General features: G+C 37.5%; 1 protein-coding gene across 7 annotated transcripts in view; it reads right to left on the bottom strand.

The window, feature by feature from the left end:
• COL19A1 (collagen type XIX alpha 1 chain) overlaps positions 1-22059 on the bottom strand; it is a 188055-nt gene that overhangs the window by 47424 nt on the left and 118572 nt on the right. For all 7 annotated transcript variants that reach the window (XM_042016401.1, XM_042016398.1, XM_042016402.1 and 4 more), the window contains 8 exons: positions 17689-17742; positions 9948-10001; positions 5460-5522; positions 4640-4684; positions 3626-3661; positions 2697-2732; positions 2531-2584; positions 530-583 (listed from right to left, as the gene is read on the bottom strand). In XM_042016401.1, coding sequence (XP_041872335.1) covers positions 530-583; positions 2531-2584; positions 2697-2732; positions 3626-3661; positions 4640-4684; positions 5460-5522; positions 9948-10001; positions 17689-17742 — 396 coding nt within the window. The remainder of the gene's footprint in view (positions 1-529; positions 584-2530; positions 2585-2696; positions 2733-3625; positions 3662-4639; positions 4685-5459; positions 5523-9947; positions 10002-17688; positions 17743-22059) is intronic.

Raw genomic sequence — 22059 nt, 5'->3', positions numbered from 1 at the left:
TCAAATTCTCCTGGGAAGTACCACTGCTAGACACTCCCAACCCACCAGTTTCACACCCACAAGCACACTGCATCTCTGGGGAGCCTGTCCCTTACCTGGACATCTGTGCCTGGTAACTGTGAGCAGCTGCACAACACATACCAAGACAACTTGTTGCTTAACCATCCCAGCCAAGCAATGGTTTCCCTGCTGGAATGGGAAGCCAGGACCCAATGAACATAACACTAACAGGGGGACGAGGGAGAGATAACCAAGAAGGGTAAAAGCTCTCATTTCAGTGGTTCTTAAATAAACCCCACTATCCAGATCCACTCCAGGCCGTCAGTGTCAGAAGCAGTATATAGCGGCTTTATTGAAATTCAAGATAATGGCCTGTTGAGGGAGGCATCCCATCCTACTATGCTTCAACACCTGATAACTACAGTAGTACCCACAAAAGGAGCACCTATGGTAACATCTGTGGCACTGTTCACTGACTAACAGTTCACACACCACACTGCAACAGCCGGTGAAATGGCACAATACATACAACTTCTCCTGGCAGTCCCCTGGGTCCGACAGGTCCTGGAGGGCCTTGCAGTCCCTGTGAAATGATACAATACACAACTGAGGTAAAAGTCAATAAATAATATGGTGTAAAGCATTCTTATATATAAATACATTAAAACATCTGGCATTAAGAATGATCTTCCACATGGAGTAAGAAGTACAGAATTGGCTCATCCTCCCTTACTCTAATGTTTAGTTCAATAAGTCTTGTATATCGATATGTACAAAATCCAATGTATGTATATAAAGCAAATAGAAGTAAATACAAATGGAATACCTAAAGGGAAAGATATAACAAAAGAATAAATCAAGAGTTCAAGAATCATTTTTAAGACAACAATTTTGTGGCTTCTATAGCCACATCCATTCTCACTCAGCCTTCTTTCATGATCTAAAGTTCAGGTACTATCCAACATGAATAGTGTTGGGTGGCAGTTAGATTTAACAGTTCCTAATTCCACCTTTATTTGATACAATTCAAGATATCATGAGAGATTCTCAAGAATGCTTGTGCTTCAGTTACTTTCTTTACAGAATCACACAACTGCAGAATCAGTGAAGTTGTAAGGGACCGCTGTGGGTTATCTTGTTCAAACTTCCTGCTCAAGCAGGGTGATTCTAGAGCACGTTGCAGAGTTTCTTCAATATCTCCGGTGAGGGAGACTCCACAACCTCCCTGGGCAACCTGTTCCAGTCACCCACACAGTAAACAGGTTCTTCCTCTTATTCAGGTGGAACTTCCTGTGCATCAGTTTCTGTCCTTTGCCTCTTGTCCTGTTGCTCAGCACCACCAAGAAGGACCTGGAAACCTCAACACTACTGTTTAGATACTTATAGACATTGATGAGGTCTCCTTCCAGTTGCCTCTTCTCAAGGTTGAACAGGCCCAGCTCCCTCAGCCTTTCCTTGTAAGAGAGATTCTCCAGTCCCTTAATCATCTTTGTTGCCCTCCACTGGACCTGTTCCAGGAGCTGCATGTCCCTTTGTACTGAGGAGCCCAGAACTGGACACAGCACTCCAGATGTGGCCTCACCAGGGCTGAGTAGAGGAGCATGATCACCTCCCTCAACCTGCTGGCAATGCTCTTCCTAATGCAGGTCAGGATCCCATTGTCCTTCTTGGCCACAAGGGCACTGCTGGTTCATGGTGTTGTCCACCAGGACCCCTAGGTCCTTTTCCACAGAGCTGCTTTCCAGCAGGTTGTCCCCTACGGTTATTCCTCCCCATGTGCAGGACCCTGCACTTGCCTTGGTTGAATTTCAGACAGTTCTTCTCTGCCCATCTCTCCAAACCTGTCATAGTCCCTCTGAAGGGCTGCACAGCCCTCTGGGGTATCGGCCATTCCTCCCAGCTTTGAGTTGTAAGGAACTTGCTGAGGAGGCCCCTGCTCCTTCATCCAAGTCCTTGATGAACCAGTTAAACAAGACTGGGCCCAGTATTGGACACCACTAGTGACAGGCCTCCAAATAGACCTGTGCCACCGATTATGACCCTCTGGGATTTGCTGTTCAGCCAGTTCTTAATCCAGCCACTGTCCACTCATCCAGTCCACACTTTCTGAGTTTGCCTATGAGGATAGACTCAAAGTAAGTCCATGACTGCTTTGACATTACCTCCTGTCTCATAGGATTAAACAAAGGAACTACTAAAGTACTGGCAGTGGCTACTCCTTGCCCTACTCATGGATAAAGAGAATACACACACCCAGCTACCAGAGGATTTCGAATTGCAAAATGGGTACTCATATTCTTGAGTGACAAAATAACTTAAATATTCCTTTCTGAGTGACAGTGAGACCAACAAGAACTTTAGGTAAAATGTAAATTTTATGTAAAATAGCCATGATCCAAGCACAAACTTTTGATATAAACTATTTGCATTCTTTGCCCATTAATACTAGCTAAAGAGTTGACAGCATCAGAGTCCTCGTATATAACAGCATAGCATGCAATTGCTATTGGATAAAATAACTTTCACTTACCTTTGATCCTGGATTTCCAATAAGACCAGGTGGTCCAGGATCTCCCATTTCACCCTAATGATATTGTTTGAGGAGAAAAAAAAAAAAATCCAAGTTTACTGCTGTGTCTCCCAGTATCAGCTACATATAGTGGCAATATATGTAGTGTGTACAAGTCAAAAAATACCTTATTTCCTTTTGATCCCTCCATTCCAGTCTCTCCCTGAAAATAGCAAATACAACCATAAGAAGTTACAAGTTTAACTAAGATCAACTAAGAGTTTAATTTGTGACCTTAAAATATTGTAATACAGTTTGCAAACTTAAATATTGAGAACATGTTAATGACTTTCTGATGCCTTGTGCAAACTCTGAAAGGCATTCCTCTTGCAACCTAATTTTTTTGTAAGTTTTCCCAGTGTTTTAAAGGAAAAATATTTGAAAACACTACATTTTTTTAAGAGCTTTTCCAGTCAAAAGCCTATTCTTCACCACTACATCTCTTCTGGTACCCAGTATTCACCTCCAAAACCGCACATTATTGAAGTAGGACTTATTTTGGTTATTATAGTATGTTAATCACAAATATCTGAGCAACCTTGAGTTTTATGTTAAAAAACATAACTAGCTTTTGTCGAATATCGTAAGAGAGGACAATAATTAATTTAAAATGAGTAACATAAAGAGACTCTTACAGAATGAGTGTTCTGAAAATTTGCCTTGAAATAACAAAAAAGTTTTGCACACATAAAATGGCTGTATGAGAACAGTCTGATGTTAAATGCCACATGATGGCATCAAAACAGTACAGTTCAGGCCACATAAAACTTTGGGAAAAAGCTGAAAGAAAGAATCTTCAGGGATTAATAAAATAGCTTTTAACTCAGTTCATGGACTGTACCAGCAACAGAAATGCTGAAGAACAGGGCATCTCTGTTTTATTTATAACCTGTGAGACCGTCATGCATATGTAAGAACGGGACAGCACCTGTGCTATCCCACATAATCCCTGCACCTAATGAATGTCTACAAAGAAAAGAATTACAGAATGAATATGGTATGAGAGTAATCTCAATTATACGTTATTCACACCAGTTCAAAACATGCTATACTTACTGGATCTCCCTTGTCCCCTTTTTCAGACGGTTCTCCCTAAGGAAACGTAGGAAAGAGATTAACACAGATTTATTTAAAATGGCAAGTAGTACATATGTCTGGTTTTGCTGAAGTGTCCTGGAAAATCTGGACATCTTAAAACTCTCTAAAATGCAAATATATGGACTACAAAAGTTTACTTGAGGGATGATGTTGATTTGATGCCAAGACCATGACATCTGTGATCCTTTCAAGCAGGAGCATTAGGGAGGGTCAGGAACATGAACTAAAGAGAGTGATCATGCATCCAAATCTGAAAAATTGTCAAACACAAGTGCTTTATAACACACAAAATCATAAATCTGTGATATCAACAGAGTAAAAATAACTTTTCTGCCTGCATGAAAGCTATTTATATAGAAGGATATGACCAAAGAAACCAAGAAGCCTCACAGCTGAATAGCAAAACACTTATTAATCAGTAGATGAAGAACTATGGGCAGTACATGTTCCTAGAATAGCAAAATACACACCTGTTTCCAAGTAATACTCCCCCCAATCATACAGTAAAATTTATGCTTAAACCAAAAGATACTAAATTAGAAAGTTAATTTGTACATTTTAATAATTTAAAGGTTCTTGTTTTTCCATATAGATATTGAAGATCACATTCATAACTTGAAAAAGTATGACTGGCATCTAATTCATGAGGCAGTCTCATGAATTTGATAATTAGATGAATTTATAAACTTATATAAAAATAATTTTAAACTGGTATTAAGTAAAATTATGAATGTTTTTAAAGCTGAGGACTTTGTGAGCTAATAAAACAGGGAAATTTTCTTGCATATGTAAATATACTCCCAAGGAGGGGCTTGAATAAAGTACTAAGGACATTTAGAGACTGGCAACTTTTCCTATGCCCAAATATTTTTTCTTGATACATTGTATATTTTACAAGATTTCATTCATAATCAGTACATTAAATCAACTTCTAGTATAACACATGAGCACAGAAGCAAGGAATTGACTCACCTTTTCTCCTTTTGCACCAGTCATTCCCAATTCTCCTTTTTGACCCTTTTAAGAAAAAATTATATTTAAAATCTTTGTATTCTGACAAATGTAAATAAACCCGTCCTCTTCTTTAACTGTACTTTGTTCTGTGTGGGCCACAAAATCTTAACTATTGTTACAATGGAAATCGAGCTTTAAACATCTGCAAATGAATTTAAATGACTGTTTTCTATAGCAGATCTGCAGGCTTCTCAATAAAATGTTGTCAATTCTGTCACATACCCAGAACACTCTTCTCTTACAAGTTTGAAAGGCATGTAATTTTTAAAGTATCAGTTAGCTGTTTATACAGGACAGATAACTATAGACAGTATACTGCCATGCGGTGTGGATTCAGAATTTGACATCCATGCAATTTTTAGAGGCTGTCTATAAGTATTTTTGGTATAGAAAGTCTCCTTGTTACAGAGAAACCACTTAAATATTAATTATTTACTATCCAAAATATTTTCTGAATTCCAACTTTTTCAGAGTCTTTCCCACATAACTGGCGGGGCAGCTCATTTGACTTCTCAGATGGCATTATAGAAACCACACATAATTCTTCCAGCATTTTCCATTTCTATTTATGCTAGAGGAGAAAGGATCATATGCTGCCACTGCAGGATAGCATGATGAGTTGGATATTGGACTACACAGATCAAAGTGCCAGTCACCTCAAAAATCTATTCCTTCAAAGCCCATTGCAATAGATAAAATAAAGCGCATTGTGTTAAGAGTGGCAGGGACAGGTCAGATAGGCGCTTTGAAACTTCTCAAATTCATCCCAAATGCTTACAATGTCTCCCTTCTGCCCTTTAAGTCCAGGGGTCCCAAGTACTCCTAGTAGTCTTGTATCACTCTGGAAAGAAATATCACCACAAAGATCAGAAAACATCACTAGTTACTTCCAGTAACAATTTATTTACTGTAACAATTTCTTGCTATTTAGCAGTTGTAAATTCAGAAGTCCTAATTTACTACTAGAAAGGATAATAAATGCCAATGCAGTACAACTAGGTAGTGTATTGTGGAACACATCCTTTATCATGCATTCACACTCCTGCCAGACTAGCAGAAGATGAACAAAAGCATAAAAGGGAAATGTCTGTGTTGATTATTGCTATGCAAATCTATGATTTTTTTAAGTTCGACACAACATATTTTTATGTTCATTGTTACAATACATTTCTCAAGTGTGTTAGAAAAGAACAAAAAACCCACTTCTATGAAAAAGAACCACAAGCTCTTTAATTTTGAGCAGCATGAAATGTGAAGAAAAAGTATAACTAATTTAAGTTTACTACAGTAGTAAGACAAAAGGAGAGGGAAGAGGCTCCTCACACTGCTTCTCAAAGAAGACAGACTTAAGGACTAGGGGTTCAAGTTGTATACTTGTGTTATTGCACTGCATTTATTTACTCTTCTCTACAAGGGAAAGACACAATAAAATACAGACGGTTTCCTTTTCACAAAGTCAGACTCAGACTTCCTAAGGGGAACATGCTTTTTTGCAATAACAGTGGAAGAAGCAACAAAACCCCAATGATCCTGAAAAAGGAGCTCCAGTCAAGACCCAAGGAATCCCAGTCCTAGAACATGTGCCACTGGGGTGAGCAGGAGCCCTGAGCAAGTTAACTCCCCTTGCTGTGTTCCAGTTTCCATAGCTCTAAAATGGGAAAACATCACAATGAATAAAGGTGCCACTTACACCCCGTTAATATTTTCAGAAGTTGGTTGAATATAAATTGAATAAAATCAGTAATTACTTTAGAAATTCTAACTGCCTGATGGATTTGTCTTGGTGTTTAGGGTTTGTAACACTGTTAGTATAGTAATTACCAAAATCAGCTTCAGAGCAAGAGGCAGATACCCAGATACCTGAGTATTGATGAGAAGTAATTGACTACCACTGGACTGAGAATCCAGGTGTCTGTTACTATGAGTACACTACAAATTATGATTTATATTGAGTTGTGCTCTTTTTTTCATACATGGAGCCAAAAACTAAAGAAAGAAAAAGGCTATTAGACCAAATAACTACCCATATGGTCTTTGCATTTTTACAGGTAATTTGCTCTTGCATGTAAAATACACCAGAGTAAAAAAAAAAATCTTAGAAAATCAATAATGAATTATCCCAGAATAATCTAAAATTAGTAAGAATTATAATGATTCTGAAATATTTCCTGACCAGATTATGTTGTAGTTTCAATTTTTTTGTCTTCTAGTTTAATTTTTTATTTTTATGTGTTGGAGAACATTTTAGATTAAACTGATCTGTATGCCCTTTCCAAAGATATTTAGAAGCAACTTTGGCTAAATGACCTTATATATACGTATGGAAAACTGATAAGTAAGAAGGATGACAAACAGAGGCCTTGAAAGACCAAGCAAAGGACTACAGAGGTCTGAGAGTATATAAATGCAAATCATGAGGCATCATTTATCCATCTCTGAAGGAATGTAGCACACAGTACAGGGCAGAACTAGTTTCTTGGCAAAAAGAAGAGAACAAAATGCGTTTATCGAACTCACGCAAAGCATCTCATTTATGCTGAAAGCACAAAAGACATAACAAGAGGGAGTATAAAAATAGTCACCCGCTAGTAGGAACAGGCACAAAGGAAGAATGAGGGAGGCAATGCTGCAGCACTGTCTCCCACCCCATTAAGGATCAATGCTACTACTTATCCTGGGCAGGTTCCTCTCACCTTCATTAAAGAAAGACTGCTGATCTTGGTTTGCTGTTCAGCACAATTTGCTGCTGCAATCAGCAATTGTATTTATAGTGTTCTCTTTCACTCTATACATGGATCAAGTAAATTACACTTTTAAAGGCTTGCACTCCAGCCTCCTTAAAAATCACCCTGATAAAGTGATTGATGCTGACCCAGAAAAATCCTGGTTGCAATAAATTATTTAAATATGTTGTGCAGCTATCAGAACTTATTACAGCAATCAGAAATTACCATACACGAATCAGAAAAATTGCAAATGATATGCTAAGAAACAGAGAAATTAGAGAAACAGAAAAAATATTCTTAATTATGATGGGTCTTAAGAGCCACCACATTTCCTGGTATCAGTTTCCCATGGTTCCTAGAAATACCAACACAAAGAAGTGATACTAATACCCTCAGAAAAAAAGAAGGTGCTAAAATACCTATAACAACTACAATGTGGCCAATATGTAAACACTTCAAACAGCAAACTGAAAGAAGACCTTATGACATCCTTGAGAACAGGGATAAAATGATGGAAAATGACACCCCCACTCCCTGTGCTGTAAGGAACCTCAAAACCCTCAGAATATCACTCAAATATCATTTTACCAATGCAAATAACTGAGACATGCTGCAAATTCAATAGTGGAATGTGAAAGACTGCTTGATGTCTCCAAAGTGCCGTGGACAGAATCAGCTTTTGTCATTCTATGTAACAGTATGGGAAAAAGACAAGTTACTGGTGCATACACCTGCCTAAGTGAATCAATGGCAAAGCAGAGAAGCTGTCCTTTTCTTTGAAGACCTCTTTGTCTTGTCCTTGATGGGAATATCCCATTCCCTTAATAAAATGTATAGGAACTAATGTGTTTGTTGTAGCAGTTGGAGACTTAAGTTGACTCTAGGAGGCTCTGAGTATTTAGTTAAAGAAATTTTGCATATTTAGAACCTTCTACTTGAATCAGAAAGCCAACTACTCTTTCATCCGGAATCAAACAGCATTTCCTTGTTGAGCAGTTAATTGCTCATGACAGAGTCATTAAAATCTTCAAACCAGACAGCTGAAGGAAGAATAAAGTTGGTAAGCTGTACAGGATTTAAAAGATGATTAATTTATAGGCACATAGCAGTTGGTCTACATTTTTTCCAGAATATTGTTAATTAGGAAATATAAGCCACCTTAAGAATACTTAGAGTCTTATAATTATAAGATACGTGATTTTTGGAGACAGATGTGTGTCATTTCCTGAAGATCACCACTGTATTTCCTCTTGCAGAATTAACCTTAAAGGGACTATCAAGATAAAAGAGATTCATAAGGCAGAATGGGGAATGAGTTACAATAAATGTGGTATCCATAGAGGAAAAAGTGCTGGTATCAGTGAAAGCTCTTTGGCAGGAAAAAGAAACTGGTAAGGAAACCAATTGTGAAAACCAAAATATATAAAACTATAACACATTCATATGAAGCACGAGACCAAATACAGAAACTAAGTCTCTAGGCATAAAAATGCTCTAGGCTTAATTCCTAATACATGCTTCTAAGGTGATATACTGATTTGGAATGGATTCAATGTCAGAATTAACAGAGGAATCATTTCAGTGATAAAAGCAGTTGGAAAGGTATGTTTGACATGAATTTAACTCCAGAATCCCTATTCAAGGAAAGATTTTAGCACTCATCTGGGAATGTTATACAAGAAAAATACCCCGAATACATGTGCTCTTTAAGTTATGCATTCTAATATTAAAAGAAATTAACGTCCTCCAGGCTTGATCTGAATGACTTAATTCATGATACACACATTAACCATTGTACTGGGCAAATAATGCTGTAACAGTGCATCATGAATTTTTGAATGAAATAGTTTTCTGATCAGATAGATTACATACTCCCAAATCAATTAAGCAAGCTGCTGTATTCTTTTATAATGGCAGACACTACCAAAGCCTAAATGGTTTGAAATATCTGCAGTAAGAATGTAAAAGCTCTGTCATGCTGAACATCATCCGATGCAATTTTAACATCTTTTTTCTATTAAGTTCTTTTAGCTGCAGGTGGTTTTACAATTAACACAATATTTTTATTAGTCCATAATACAAACATAAGGACAATTCTCATGGACTGCTATCAGATCTTTTCAAAATTATGCCTCCTTGTCTTTCTATTTTACTCTTAGATTCTATTTTACTCTAGATTTCTATTTTAATCATGATTCTTCATGGCAGAGTTGGTCAAGAAAGAAATATGAAGTACAGTTTAGAGCAATTAGGTTTAGAAATGGGGAGCTGGTGCTTCACAATAACATCTCCTTTTTGAGTTATACCAGTCAAAAACAAGTGAGTAGAAGCTGGATGGAAGGCAAGACACATGGCAGCAAGATAGCAGGTATGTGACAGGAGTGTGGACTGAGACTGTAAAGGGATGCAGAAAGGGGGTAGGGAAGAAATTACCTTTTGAATTCATTTAGAAAGTGGTTCACAAGGATCAAAACTGTAGTAATTTCTACCTTAGATACTAAGTCATAAACCCACACAGACATTAAATCAAATCTCCATACCTCATTATAATGCTTGTTCAATGAATCCAGAATTCCTTTTAGTCCAGAAGGACCCTATATGGAAAAATATGCATCATTTTAATTTAACTAATTTTATGTTTGCATATCTGTATTTAAAGAGCAGTGGGGATGTAAAAGAGTTTTGATTTTTGAGTGCACAGTAAATTATTTTCTGTATCTTCATTATTTCCTTTTTTCTTGCACAGAGGAAGAAGAATGTTAGTTTTTAAATCTCTGAGTTTTGAAAAACAGCAACTTATTTTCAAGTGAATTGGTCTGTCAGAGAAGACAGAATTTAAATCCATAAAAATTTTAAAACAAGTCCCTTCTGGTATGAACAACATTCTTGTTCTGCAGCATTTCAAAACTCCTTCAACTAACTCAAAGCACAAATTCTGATGTAGAAGCAGTTCCTAATGTGAGCAAACAGATAGATTTTTCATTTGAGAGTACTGTAAGTGAAATTGAGGAATGCCAGAATTCTCCAGAATATTAACTTCCTAGTTTTATTAGCATTGCAAGTTTGTACTTAAACACATAACTTTCATCAAGAAATTCCACAGTGAAAAAGGAACTTCCTGCTCAAATGAATATTTAGGACAGAGACATAAAAATGTGCTCGGGAAAAAACATTTTTGGACATTAAATCCCTCAATTTTAGACATATTCTGCCAAAAAACATGCCCTCAATGAGATTTTTAAGTTTGGTAGATGGAGCGGAACACAGAAGTCAAGAACTTATGTACTAAGACTCAATTAAATTTACAAACTAGCACATTTACTCCCTTTGAGTTGGAGCTTTTACATAATGCAATATGAACAACAACCACTCATGATGGCTGTAAGAAACACTTGACTGTATTAAAAAGATTACAATATATTCAAGTAAGTCACTTAGCCTGATTGACCTGGATGTAACACAGGGCACAAAAGCAACTCTCCTTTTATGGGGCTTTTTATAATTACAATTCACCCTCTGCAGCTTTTGTCTTAGTGTGGATATCAGGAAAATTTGGAAGGCACATGAAACTCAGGTGTCTCACTACCTCATTTTCCCTACATTGGAAGAGATAAAAGGCCATACATTTTTACATTCATGTTATTTTGAAGTGAATTGTCACTTCAAATTTATGTTAAAAATAAGATCAATATAGTCATGATGTTTTCACTGAGATCTCACTCCACTCTGATTTCTGAAGTTAATGGCAGAATTTTTACTCTGATATCCACATTAAAGCTGGCAATCCAGAACTGGGACTGAAGTATGATGACACTGCCTAGATGTCTCAAACACTGTAAACGTGCCATGTTGAATCCTTGACCCAGGATTACTGCAGGATCCTGAAATCCTGCAAGGAGTCAAAAATAAGAACTTATTCTACCTTTGCATTTGACACCATGTACCATGTTTCTTTTACTGTTTGTCCACAACTGAAACTGCTGCAGCCACACAACCCAGGAAGAACTTAATGCCATATCTGCCATCAACCCCAAAATCTCTGATATTATTTGTATATAAAATAAATGATTTTTGACAAGATGAAAAGTACATTGTACATGCCACAGTTTTGAAAAACAGACATAACCTTAAAAACCCCCAGAACTGTCCCATGACTGAGACAGTCAAGGAGAACTTTAGGCATTTGAGTTGCATTCTTGACTGTGCCATAGGCTTTGTGTTACCAGTTCAGTATTTCTGTTTTCCAAAAATTGACAAAAATTTAGTAATTTCATCGTTCCGTCATTCTTTCTATGATAAAAACTAGTAAAACAAGTGTACAACAACAGAAAATCTTTTTATTCAAGACTTATCTTCCTAAACCGTAGTCTCTTCTCTTTCACAGTTTTACTACACTAATACAGTGGCATACTCAACTCTGAAGTCTCTACAGACAAAAAAAAGAACCAGCAGCATTGGCTTGAAGGTGGAGAAGCAATGAAATTAACAACAGTTGAAGAATTATTGTACCAGCAGTTTCTAGCTTTTGAATGAGAATTTTGCACATCTGCCACTTTGAAGCTCACTTGAGCGGGATTTCCTTTTTCTTCTTTACTATCAAGTTGTGTAATTGAGAGGAGTGAAGCGCCCAGAGAGTACAGTTGTATGAATAAGGAAAGAACTTAAAATGTGTCCTGATTGTTTTCCAAAATTGCAAACAGGTTTCAGATGTTATTTCTACAGACAGGAAGGAACAGAAACACAGGTGCTTAAAGGGAAATAGCTCCAAACAGTGAAATTACTGGGGTTTACAATATATTTTCCTCCCTTAACTTTTATAGTTCATCTGCATTTCTGCAAAGATGAGACTGCTGAAAAAGTCTATGCAATCTCACAGTCCATGCATAAAATGGGTAACAAGCAAATTGCACTGGTTGAATCTCAAAAATAGGCCATTTCAGAGAACACAGCCTGCAAGTGACTCAGTGCAGTTACTTCATCCTTGTATTTCACATTGGTGCCTGCCCATTAAAATGAGACACTGTTTTTCTGTTTATTTTAACGCAAAACATTGTGAAACTCATCAGGGCAGATGTGTGATATTGTATAACTATTCTAAAGTGCAAATGGAAAGAATGGTGAAAGCATGATGTCTGCCACAATATAATATACGAAACAAATTACATTTTGATGCAGATAAAAAAACTTAATGCATAGAAACGAGCAATATGACCAATCTTTGCCAGCCATTCCCACACTATCCTGTAAGTATTTTCTTCTAGGAAGCAGCTGAAAGTCCAGGAAAGCCAGAAATGCTACTGACAATTTTCATTTATCTTTGCTTTAATTTTTTTTTTATTGTAATTAAGTGATAACATTCACTCGCTTTCAAAATATTGGTAGAGGAATGACAGCATTTCCCAAGGCAGAGGAAATGAAATTTCCAAGGTGAACTGCTGGCTACTTAAGATAACTAGTTTGGTGGCACTGACATATGTATTGAATCACAAGACCAAAAGTGTATGTAATTAAATGAAGAAGTTCAAGTGAACTTCTCTACTGCATCATATGAAATGCAGACAGAAATAAAACCCTATTTTAATATAAAACTTTAAAAACTAAAACAAAGTTCATCTTCCAAGCAAAAATACTTGAGAAGATAAAAGATATGAAGTTCAGCCTCTTGCAAAGGTACATGATAAACTGAGTGATGAGCTTCAAGGGCTATAGCAATTGTGAAATGCAAAAATTACATCTATTGGTTGAAAACAATAGCTTGGTTTTGCCGTATCAGTTTAAGAGAATGAATAATTGTGATTACAGTTTACTAGCCTGTGATTTAGCACACCCTAAGTTTCTTTCCCACCTCTGCCACAGGTAGGTTGGACAAGATTGTGTTTGTCCAGAACAAGCAGTCCTCATGTTTCTTTACCTTTACAAACCAATGCTGATAACATTTCACTTCTGCCAAACAGCAGCTGGGGAAAAGTCAGAGCCACCTCAAAGAATGCTGTTATACTGGTGCAAGTCTGCAGCACAGCTCTAGCTTAGCACCCTTTTGATTTTAAAAACAAACTAAATCACTAAAATAGGAGATATTGAGGAATGGAATTCCTCCAGTCATAACAGTTCCAGTAGAGACAGAGAAAATTAGGACAGGAAAGATAAAGTTTACCCTCAATGGAGAAATTAGTAAAATTCCTTTCTTCTGTCTTCTAACCCATCTATATAAATAGATATACCTGCTGAATGACGTTAAGGTAAAAGTAAATAAATAAATAAACCCCCAACCTCAACAGTGACAGACATCAGGCAGCTATTTTCCAGGCAGAACAAACAGAAAAATAAATTTTCTCCTCTTAACAGAACACTACACAAAGTGAGGGAGATAGTAATTCAACAACCCAAGACCAGAAAACTACTTTGCCTAAGTAAAGAGTGCAAACTTCGGCCTGTATATCCTTAGGCCAAGGATACAAAGGCCAGGTACATTTCACATATTATGGTGTGGGTGACAGCATGGTGAAACAGACTGCTCAGGAAGGTGGGGGAGCCTTTCTTGCTGCAAGAATGATGCTGGAAGATGATTCAAGAATCATCTGGACACATTCCTGTGCTTTCAGATGACCCTGCTTGAGCAAGGAGGTTGTATCAGATGATCTACAGAGATCCCTTCCAATCCTACTAATTCTGTGATTCTGTGATTTGCTTTTAAAATGGCGTAGTATCTAGAAAGTCAATGCGTTATACATAATGCAAAACAAGCTGTGGTCTGCTGGGGACCCCTTCTGTGTTGCTGAATCATATAGACTTTTGTTAACAGCTATGGCAGAAGAAAGAAATCAGCTCTGTTCTGCAGTCTGATCAAAATCCTTTTCTTACAACCTCATAGCATCCTATTATCATAACAATTCTTTTTGTTTCATAAAATCAGCATTTCAATTTCAGTGAAGAGCCACGCCAAGCAGGGTAACAGCATATGACAGTCTCTCTTTCAGAAGACTTTAGAAGAAAATGGAAGTAGGCAAATATATAAAATACATTTGAAGGGTACAGAGATATTAATTTTACAATCACAGTTTTCAGAATGCTTGTGAGAGCAAAGTGAATGGTGAGTTTAACAGAAGCTTTTCACTGCTATCCAGGCACCTTAAAAGTGGAGAAGGGGTCAAAATGCACTAGAGGGAGCTGCTGCTCTACTTGGATTCTTGTCTTCTGCACAAATTGCTACGCACTGGATTGAGACAGGTGTGAAAACACATCCCGGCACTCCTGTACTGAAATAACAGAACAGTACTCAAAAACAACATCAGACAGCAAGGATGCATACCACGAATTTTGAACCAGAAGGGAATCAAAGAACACTTCAAAAGTCTATAATATGTAATAGACTTTAAACAAATACTCAAAGGGGGAAGATATTCCATAGGTTTACAAAATATTTTTTATAGCTGATCAATAAAAATCCTCATTGACTCCTTGCCTTTTGTGTGAGCACAGGATGTGCTCCAAAGGGAAAAAAATAACATAAAAGAAAGGATAAGGAAAAAATGACACAAAAGAAAGGATATCTGGAAGAAATTTCATGGAAAGCCCCACTTTAACTGAGTAGCTTCATTACCAGATGCCAATCAACCTGTTTCTGACAGTGATATAGGTTTTTAACCAAAGCTGTGCAGATGGTGTTAAGGGACTAGAAACTCACTCCAAGCATTAATTTTACTGAAAAAAAATCCCCAGAAATTAGGTTAGGGAAGAAAAAGAAAAATTATGAGATATTGAGAGTAGGTTAGAAAAGTCTTAAATGCTGCCATACAACAGGTAGATTTTTGACTGCTAGCAGGTGCTTTTACACTCCTGTCACATGAAAGCACAGCATGTGTGCTGACTGCAATTTTTGTAACTTTCCAGTTTTCTTTAATTTTACCCCCAGTCTTTTCCCCACAAATCTCTATCTGCACACACTGTTATTAGGACTGTCCTTTATAATAAATACCCTGAGTATTGTATCATGTCCACCAGCTTCTTCCTCAGAGAAGCAGAACTTTCCTTCTCACGGTTTTTGTGTTTACTTTTTTTTTGTCACTACTGAGAATTTAACTGTTCTAAGTTAAATACTTAACATCATGGCATAAACTGATAAAGTAAATGTATTAATTTCAAACACACACTGTATACTGTAGCTACCCTAACAATTAATGACTGAATCTCCTTTTTCTCAAAAACGAATTTCATATTCTTTTGAAACATCAAGCAAAAACAAAGATTATTTATACTGGAGTCTAAATTTTACATACTCAGTCAATACCCTGTGTATGCCAAACTTATGACAGCAACCACCCTGCAGGTGTGACTGTTCTGTTGCACTTTGGAAAGGCCAAAGTAAAGGCTAGCAATGCATCCATGTGCATGAAGAAGCTGCTTACTATTAGGAGAGAAGGGTAACTGGAAGCACAGCAAAACTAAATATGGTTCGAGCCTTGAAAAAGAGAGGGAGAACGATGGATCATGCTGAAGTTTTTTTGGTGCGTACAAGCTGTGACACTTGAAATATGGGGATACTGCCAGTGTACGTTAGCAGGCATCACTGCTTTTGGAATATGCCCTTTCTATGTGTTTTTCTCTCAGCCTTGGAAGAGGAACACAAGATGGTGGTATAGCTGTATCCAAAGCGAGGAGTGCATCAAGATAGCTATACCAGAAACAAATACTTTTAACCAATATTTAGGCCATGTCTGCTTGAGGAATGCTTTTCTTTATGTAGTGCTAGGCTACAGTACCCAATACAGAGTTCCTTGTAGTGACGTTGCCATGCTGACAGAGATTTCCACTTGCTGTAAGAAAATCTGAGATATGTCTCAGTAATAGAAGCGCAATTTAGCTTCCACTCAAGATTTCTGGTATATCTGTCAAGGATCATACATCTTCACAAGCCTGACCTGCCAGCAAATCTAGGATGGCAGAAATCTGTAACAGAGAAACAGCTTTTTACTGGCTCACAAAAAGCTAAGTAAATTAGGTCTAACATTGACCTCTGCTATGGTTTGCTTTTTATCCTTTAAAGGTTATATTTGGCACTTGTATTAAGAAAGATTCTACATCACTCCTTTCCTCTGTTTGGCCTCCTGCAGTCTGCAATACCATTTCAGCAGTAGAACTGTGCAAAAGACCCAAACAAGCAAGACTTCAATGTTGACTGTATGCAAGGGAGAAGAGTGAGAGGGAGGGATTTTTGACTGTTTGGTTTTAGGCAGGATAAATGAATTCCATCATAAATTCCTCTTTCTGAACACATTTTGCAAGAAAAAATTATTGATGAAATCTATGCAGTTTTTGTTTTGGATGAGGGTAGATGACATCTGTTTCTTTTTAGTCATTGTATCCCATGCAGCCGGGCATTATTCTCTTCTCTACATATAAGACAAGGTTGAAGCATCTGAATCAAATGTTCAGATGCATAAACCACTAGCCTTTATCCAGGTAAGAAAAAGAAGGGATTATGAATATTTTGTTTTATATTAAGAATGTAAAGCATCAGAAGTTTACTTAATCCACAAATAGCTGTTTTGTATTTGTGCATGACAGCATTTTTACAATACAATATATAGAGAATTTTACAAACATGACCAAGTCTTCCTCTATCAAAAGAAGGCTGCATTCATTGAAGACCAATAAACATCCATGCCTGACTTGAATTTTAAATCCTTTATATTTAAAAAAAAAGAGAAGAAAAAATCCCAAAACTCTTAGATCTGAGCTAAACCCTTTAGTTCTTCATGTTACAAATCCTTTCATAAAGTAATGTATTTCTTAATCTTTTTAATTCTTCAGTCAACTCATTTGAACTACAGCTGAGTGCTCATTCCAGTGCTGGGTATAATCCTCCCCATCATTCAGACACTTGGCACATGCCTTACTCAGTCCTTCATCTTTCAAATTACCCCTCTGAGACAGAAATTATCCCTTCTTCTACAGAGCATCACACATTTTGCAAAGGGAATGAATGCACAGTATTCACAGTAAGCATACATGGCCAATCTTTCTTTGAAATGCCAATTTCTGCTTCCTCTGCTGATGTTTCCATCTTGTTCTTTCCCTCCTGTGTAGTCCCTTATACTTGTGGACCCAGTTCTTTTATTTTTGCTGTAACAAAAGGCTACCTGTAGTAGCTGTTTGATACAGCAGAGTACACACAGATCAATCATTTTCAACTATAATTATGATCCAGTAATCTGCTATTCAAGAGTTAACAAAGTCCAAGGACAGAGTGAAAATTTCCCATTCCTCTCGTTAGTTACTCACAGGAGGTCCTGGTGGCCCCGGTTTTCCTGGAAGGCCTGGTTTGCCTCGTCTCCCCTGGAAACAAAAAATTACAACAGACATTTATAAATGCTGTGGTTGGGGACTGATTTGGAATAAGAATGTTAAGATTTATTGCCTTATGTATTAGCAAAAAAAAAATCAAAACCCATCCCAAATGAATACTCTGTATCAGTCACTGCAACACTATCTGAGTCATTCTAGGATTGCTCTTAATAGTTATGACAAACTCTATTTGCATCCCTGTAACATTTATTTTCACGTTTTGAAGCTTTGTCTCAAATGTGAGTGCACATTGATATGGTTGTTAACAAAGTATCTTGATGAGGGGTAAAGAAATTATGTTTGTATGAATACACTGGAGCTTGGGATGTTAAACTGTGCTGCAGAAGTCTGACATGCACTGTCAGTACATATGTGCAGTATAACCCAATTAACAAATACCCATACCCTTCTCTGGGATGTGATAAAGAGCACAAAAGCCAGAAATTTATTTGCAAAAACAATTCACCTTCTTTGTGCAATTACTACCATGTGTATATATAATGCACACACAAAATCATTTGCATTAAAACTTAAAGTCCATAAAAGTCTACTTAAGGGAGGCTTTCCACTTAGTTTCTAAAAAAAACATGCATATGTAACTATTACAATTTTTTAGTACAATTTGCTTGAACAACTGTTTTCACATATGCTTTTTTTTTTAGGAAGATCAACACAAAAATGGAAGTAATTTACAGGAATTAACATCTTGATTGCCAAGCTGAAATCTGATGCACATTTTTTAGAAACAACAGCTGAGAACAACTAATATGTAGGTGCAAATGGCAAAGAAAAAATGTATTATATCCATTAAGAGTAAACTTTCCCCTGGCATATGGCAAATGTAAATTAATGTCAAGCACTAGGGAGATGTCCTGGTGAAAACTTGGCTTAAAATATGAAAAAATCAAAATTCTTGCTGACAGCTCGCAATTAGCACATAGGGATATTTCTGTAGGCTATGGTCCCTACTTCCGTATTTTATTAAGTAACAGTCTCACATATACTGTAAGTCTCACATTACTGCAGAATACTGTAGAAGTATTCTCAGGAACAGAAAGTGAAATCCAGTTTCGCTATTTCCAGGTGAGAGCCCCGATCTGTAGGAAAGCACTCTCATGCTCTACATTTCATAAATCTTGATCTATGCTGAGGGGAAGATGATGTCAGTAAGGGTGGAAAATCCCTCTCCCTCACACCCTGCAGCTCTCCAGGGTAAGCTCTTGTCTGGAAGCCAGGGACTCTCCTGAGAGGGGTAGGTATTCGAAGCACTTCAAGCTGAAGAAGAAACAGAACAAAGGTTGTGTGGCTATGTTTCAGCCATTGGGTTGTGCCATACAACATGTACACTGCCACCACAGCTTTATGAATATCCTCAGTCAGTCAGTGTGTTTTAAGGGCAGCGTGAAACAAAACCACCTCAGCATATTTGGAGTGCCAAATTCCTGGGTCTTAACTAGCTGAGACATATGTTATGTGCTGAGCTGTTTAATCCCACCAGTACTTGCACATGCAGGGCTCTAACTAGGGCAGCTAAGGGTAAATTTTTAGAACCAAAATACAGTGCTAGGTGCCCAGGCTGGGCTCAAGACTCTATTGGCCCTAACTACCTGCTCCCAGACATCCTCTGCTGTGCTAGTAATACTGTCCCTGCAGCCCTGGGACCAGCTAGAGCTGGGAACTCAGCCAGCCTAAGGTGGGGTAGGTTTTGACTTTGGTCAGCTCATTGATGCAGTTCACTGAGCAGCTGAGGATCTTGCCTGGCCTGACAGGGCACAGCAGCAGGAAAGGCACACATGCACAAGGAAAGGGCACTGCAGTTCTCTACATCTGTACTTTTGGACTGATCTCTAGTCCGGAAATACAGATGGAAACTAATAATTCCTGATTTTTTTAAAACAACAAAGCAGTAAACTTCCCTTAGAAAGTATGAAAAACAGATTGAGAGGTAATAATGCAATAAACAAAGATAAATTGCTCCATACTTTTAAAATAGTCCCTCTGAGTTATAAAGATCTACAGTGTTGACTTCTTGAAGCACCTTCCTTTTCCTGTTTGAACTTATTTAAAGTATCCTGGGGATGACACTTAAAATCATAGCAGTCTAAACAAAGTATCAAGGAAGTGTCAGGATGAAGAAGACAGGGCTTTGACTGGCAGACACAACTGTGAACGAGGTGTTAATTACACAGGAAAACATGTAATATGTTGGGAAGGCAATTTTATCTCTGTTTACAAGATGAACTAAAATGTGATTTATGACAGCAAAGACAAAACTTGATGAACTTTCTGAAAAAACAGTTATAAAATATAAAAATTGGGGGTAGTTATTTTTCACTGTCATTTATTAATTACTAGAACACGTACCCAGTGAAACACAGAAGAAACATTTGCCCCACTTTTTATCCCATCATTATATTTTTAGCCATTATGCAATGTTGTATGTAAAACAACCACACAGAGCAGTATGAGGCATACACTATTTATAGAGTAATAAAAGTCCTTTTTTTGTCTCCGAGCACCTTTATAAACTGTCTGGTGTTTTAAATTTAATACAGAAATATATGAAAGGCCACTATCTTTCAGCAATGCCTCTCAGATACAGAGACTTCGATGTTAGGAATACCCAAAGCTCCGCCTGCTTGTCAGCACTCCTGCTTCTCTATGACTTCTCAGCATCATCAGGAAAAAAATAAAATATATACTATAGTAACAGTGCAAGCAGAAAAAATTAGTTTGTATTTTTGTTTAGGGCAATTAAAACAATTAGAAGAATGTTTTTGACAAGCCCATTATGATATTGCCTTGAGCAGACCATGAGCCAGACCATGACTAAATATTTACATCTTGATTTTAGAGTCATCCTTCTGGCAACAAAGAAGTGAAAAACATCTCAGTGTCCTCTCTGGTTTGTAGCGTGGGCTTAGCAGAGAGCCACAGTTCCCATCTCCTGCTCAGCAGTGGGCTGTGGCAGCTCCATGAGAGCCATACTCAGTACCACACTGCTGTGCAGAGGGCTGACAGCCCACACAGGGACATGTTACCTTATTTAGCTGAGATCACTGAGCAAATATTGAGGTTATAAAACCACTCAAATTTAAGTACATGTCCTAGGCATCACATTGTTCCTTTAACTAAATAAAAAATGCAATACCACCTACATTAACTTAAAAATGATATATGGTGTCAACAAGTTGTCTAATGCTACTTAGAATATCTGAAGAAGACCAAAACAGCTGCTGGTTATTTCCTTTGTGCTGCATATATTTTTGCCAGCAATCAATGTGAAAAGAAGTTTTCTAAATGTTACTGATATTGTATGCTGTCCTCTTGACCCCTGAAATGCCTGACCCCAGCTAATTTGTACAGCAGGCTACTTTCCCCTTTCCCAAAGGACAGACTTCAGCTAGAATATTCAAATAACAAATCATTCAAATAACAACTGCTTGGTTAGGGGCAAAAAAAGATAAAATACTAAAAATAAAGTAAATGAGAAATTATGTGCTTCAGGAAGCCCAGCTGAGTGCCTAGCTGAAGTACATGGTCAGCTGCATTCTTTATTCCTCTCTTCCTTCACGCCTTCTGTGAATTGAAATGACTTGATGAGCTTTGCCTGACATGAGATGGAGAGCAGTTAAGAGAGGCTCTGGCCATCCTTCCATAGGCTTTGTGCTCTGGTTCTGACTGCTGCCCCTGGGCACTGCTGCAGGTCCAATACACAGTGCAAGAATTCAAAATCTGTATTGTAACCCACTGCTGTATCATGCCCTATCCATCTATTTACATCTCCCTAACTTTAGAGGAGTAAGATCTCTAACCCTAGTGTTTAAAAATAAGCTGTGGATTATTTAAGGATAAAATCAAGCAGTTATGTACGAACAGACATGATTTATGGAATTAATAATTTAAAGAATCTACACTTGAGTGTGAAGGCAAAAGTTCTTAGAATAAGTCCATGTGAATTTTCAAGGGAAAGTGCTAATTAGTGGTTCTTGAAACACATCATCACATTTCAAAACAGGTATTAGTTCTAGGGAAAGTAGATATCTGGGCTTTAAAACCTTAACTACTGTAGTTGTTATGCAAAATGAATGAGGTTTATGGAATTTGTTTGCCAAGTCAACTATGATTCTCTTGGTTAATCCTCAAAACCGGACTGACAAAGGCACAGATATAACCGAAAGAGGAGGTGGGTGGAGAGGAAAGGCCCTGGTCTCAGAGTGCCTAACCCACAGATGCCTGTCAGCGCTTTGGGTATCTAAGCGCAGCCACAGGAGTGGAGTTCTGGGCAGCTAAAAAACAGTTTCTCCA

The sequence above is a fragment of the Corvus kubaryi genome, unplaced genomic scaffold (assembly GCF_017639235.1).
Source record: "Corvus kubaryi isolate FWS band 111438036 unplaced genomic scaffold, C.kubaryi_AGA036_p1.0 split3-73, whole genome shotgun sequence".
Lineage (NCBI taxonomy): Eukaryota > Metazoa > Chordata > Aves > Passeriformes > Corvidae > Corvus > Corvus kubaryi.
The sequence above is the reverse complement of the archived record's forward strand: the minus strand, read 5'-3'. Positions and strand labels throughout refer to the sequence as shown.